This window comes from Myotis davidii, unplaced genomic scaffold (genome assembly GCF_000327345.1).
Source record: "Myotis davidii unplaced genomic scaffold, ASM32734v1 scaffold60, whole genome shotgun sequence".
Taxonomy (NCBI): Eukaryota; Metazoa; Chordata; class Mammalia; order Chiroptera; family Vespertilionidae; genus Myotis; species Myotis davidii.
The window spans coordinates 2,175,524-2,177,950 of NW_006293007.1; the positions used below are offsets into that span (position 1 = coordinate 2,175,524).

At 66.0% G+C, this 2,427-nt stretch overlaps 1 protein-coding gene across 1 annotated transcript in view; it reads right to left on the reverse strand.

The window, feature by feature from the left end:
- Positions 1 to 2,427, reverse strand: part of BEGAIN (brain enriched guanylate kinase associated) — an 8,561-nt gene that overhangs the window by 2,043 nt on the left and 4,091 nt on the right. Inside the window, 3 exon segments of the mRNA XM_006766632.2 lie at positions 4 to 157; positions 160 to 468; positions 1,313 to 1,396. Of these exon segments, the coding sequence (XP_006766695.1) occupies positions 4 to 157; positions 160 to 468; positions 1,313 to 1,396 (547 nt within the window).

Here is a 2,427-nt window from a genome sequence, read left to right on the forward strand (position 1 = left end):
AGCCGGGGAAGGCCTCGCCGGGGAAGGCCTCGCGCCGGAACTCCTCGGGGTAGGCCTCGGGGTAGGCCGCCGCCCCGGCCTCCTCCTCCCCGCAGGCGCTGTCGGTGGAATTCTGGGTCTGCAGGAAGCTCATGTCGCTGGCGACCGCGTCCAAAGTCTACATTTGGGTTCAGTATTGCTGTCATCGGGGCAGAAGAGGGCCGAGTCGCTGCAGTAGGCATCCTCCTTGTAGGGGGGCAGCAGGCTCGACTTGGGCATCCCCTCGCGGAAGCCCAGGTCTCGGGTGGAGGCATCCGACACCGAGACCGACATGGACAGGGGGGAGGACAGGCTGCTGGGCTCCGGCTTCTCTGGCACCTTGGCAATGACGCAGAGCGGCACGCTGCCCGGGCGGCAGTGCGTGGAGGGCATGCTGCAGCCATGCTTCTCCAGGTGCAGGCTCAAGCGCTCCTGGAATTCCGCGGGCAGCTGGAAGGGGGAGGGGGGCGGGGGGCCAGGGGGCAAGTCAGCCTTGGACCCACACACAGGCAGAAGATCCCGGAGGGACCTGCCCCCCAGGCCCTCGCCTGGCACCAGCTGGAGCCGGGCCCGGGAAGCTCCTGGATTCGCCTGAGTTCCCCTGGGCACCTGCCCCCCAGCCGGCTCGACTGGGCCCCCGTGGAGCCCCGGACACTGGAACCAGGGTCTCAGGGTCTCACTAGGCCCCTCTCTGGGTGACAGTTCCCTCCCCCACATTTCCTCCCACTGCGGGGCTGACTTGCTTCTCCCTGTTGCGTCCAGTGCTGCGGAACCAGACAGACCCAGAATCACATGCAGCGAAGACTGAGGGCCAGGCCCAGGCGCCCAGAGGTGGTGGCACAGCGCCTGGTGCCTGTGGGGACGTCCACTACTGTTTGATCTGTTTTGTGAGTGTCTCCGGTGTGGCCCAGGCCCGGGGAGAGGGGACAAGGACAGGCCTGGGTGAAGGGGAGGGGCAGCTGGCCAGAGTGTTGGGCCCTGGTCCAGCCTGGATTTGGCATCAGAGAGCCCTGTGGCCTTGGCTGCGTCACTTCCGTGTGCAGCCGGTTCTCTTGTCTCTGAAATGGGCACTACCAGTTATTGTGCCCAGACCAACCACAGGGTTTCTGTGAGGCTCACAGAGGCCGCTCGGTGATGGGGGCTTGGCACAGGGCGAGGACCCCGAGGGGGGATGTGCAGGCTGTCCAGGCTGGTGAGGAGGGGTGTTGGGGGTGGCCTCGGGTAGGATCTGCACTGAGGAGCCCCGAGTGGCCCCGGGGGGGAGGGGGACCTAGCAGGGCAGGGCTCACATTACCTCGGACACCTTATGGACCCTGCCGTAGGTCTGGCTGCACTGCAGCAGCTGGGCCGCTAGATTGCAGTCCTTCCTATAGAGCTCCTACAAGACAAGAGAAGGCGTCGGCCCAGGCTGCCCCGCCAGGCCCTGCTGCCCGGACCAGAAAGCAGTGGGCGGAGCCGATGTGCAGTTCACAGGACAAGGACCCTCCCTGGGCCTCTCGACGTTGCCTGCAGAATGGGGGCTCAGCTCTGACCTGGAGCTGCTGGTGCATGGAGGGGTGCTGCCCCAGGTGGGAGCCTCACCAGGTGGGGGCAGCGGGAGAAGGGCCCCCATGGCCCCGGACCTCTGGGAGGCCCAGGTATGAGTCCCAGCAGAGAACTCGGTGAAGGGGCAGCAGTGCTGCTGGGGTCCAACCCCAGCAGGTCCAGGGGTCCCCAAAGGTGTAGAGGGAGTCGCGAGGCCAGGCTCAAGCCTGCAGCCCTGCTACCTCTGTCTGACTCCCCGCTCACACCCTGCTCTGAGTGTGGCCTGGCAGGGGGTGGCTGCAGGGCTGGGCACAGGGGCTGTGTGGGACCCGCTCAGCCTCCTGAGCTGAAAACAGATGCAAACAGTAGGAATCGGGGGTTTGGTTGTGTCTTTGGGAATCTCTGTTGCGTGTGCCTGTGGCTGGCCTTTTATTCCCACCCTTATCCAGGGACCACCCACAGTGAGGGCCCGGCACTGAGGAGCCTGGGGTCCACTGACGGGCCACTGTCATCAGGACTGGGTGCCTGCAGCTCAGGCAATCTGTTGAAGGCAGGGTCACCGCTGCTGCCCCCCTCCCTGCCCCTCACCGCCCCCTGCTGTGCTGAGGCTGGTGCCCCAACTCGGCTGCACAGTGGAGGGAACCGGGGTCTCCAGCCTTCTCAAGGCTGAAGGGCCTCCTGGGAAGGTCACCGTTGGCTGAGAGCTGAGAACTGGCCCCACTGTGAGGCCCCGGACAGGCTGCCCCTGGCATCAGAGGGCCGTGGGCACCGCCTGGCCTTTAGCAGACTCGAAAAGCACCCTGTCCTGGGCCCGCCCTCTTCTCATCTGGTGCGCTCCTCGGGTTCCTCTGCAGTCCGCCGTGCAAACACCACAGGAGGCTGACC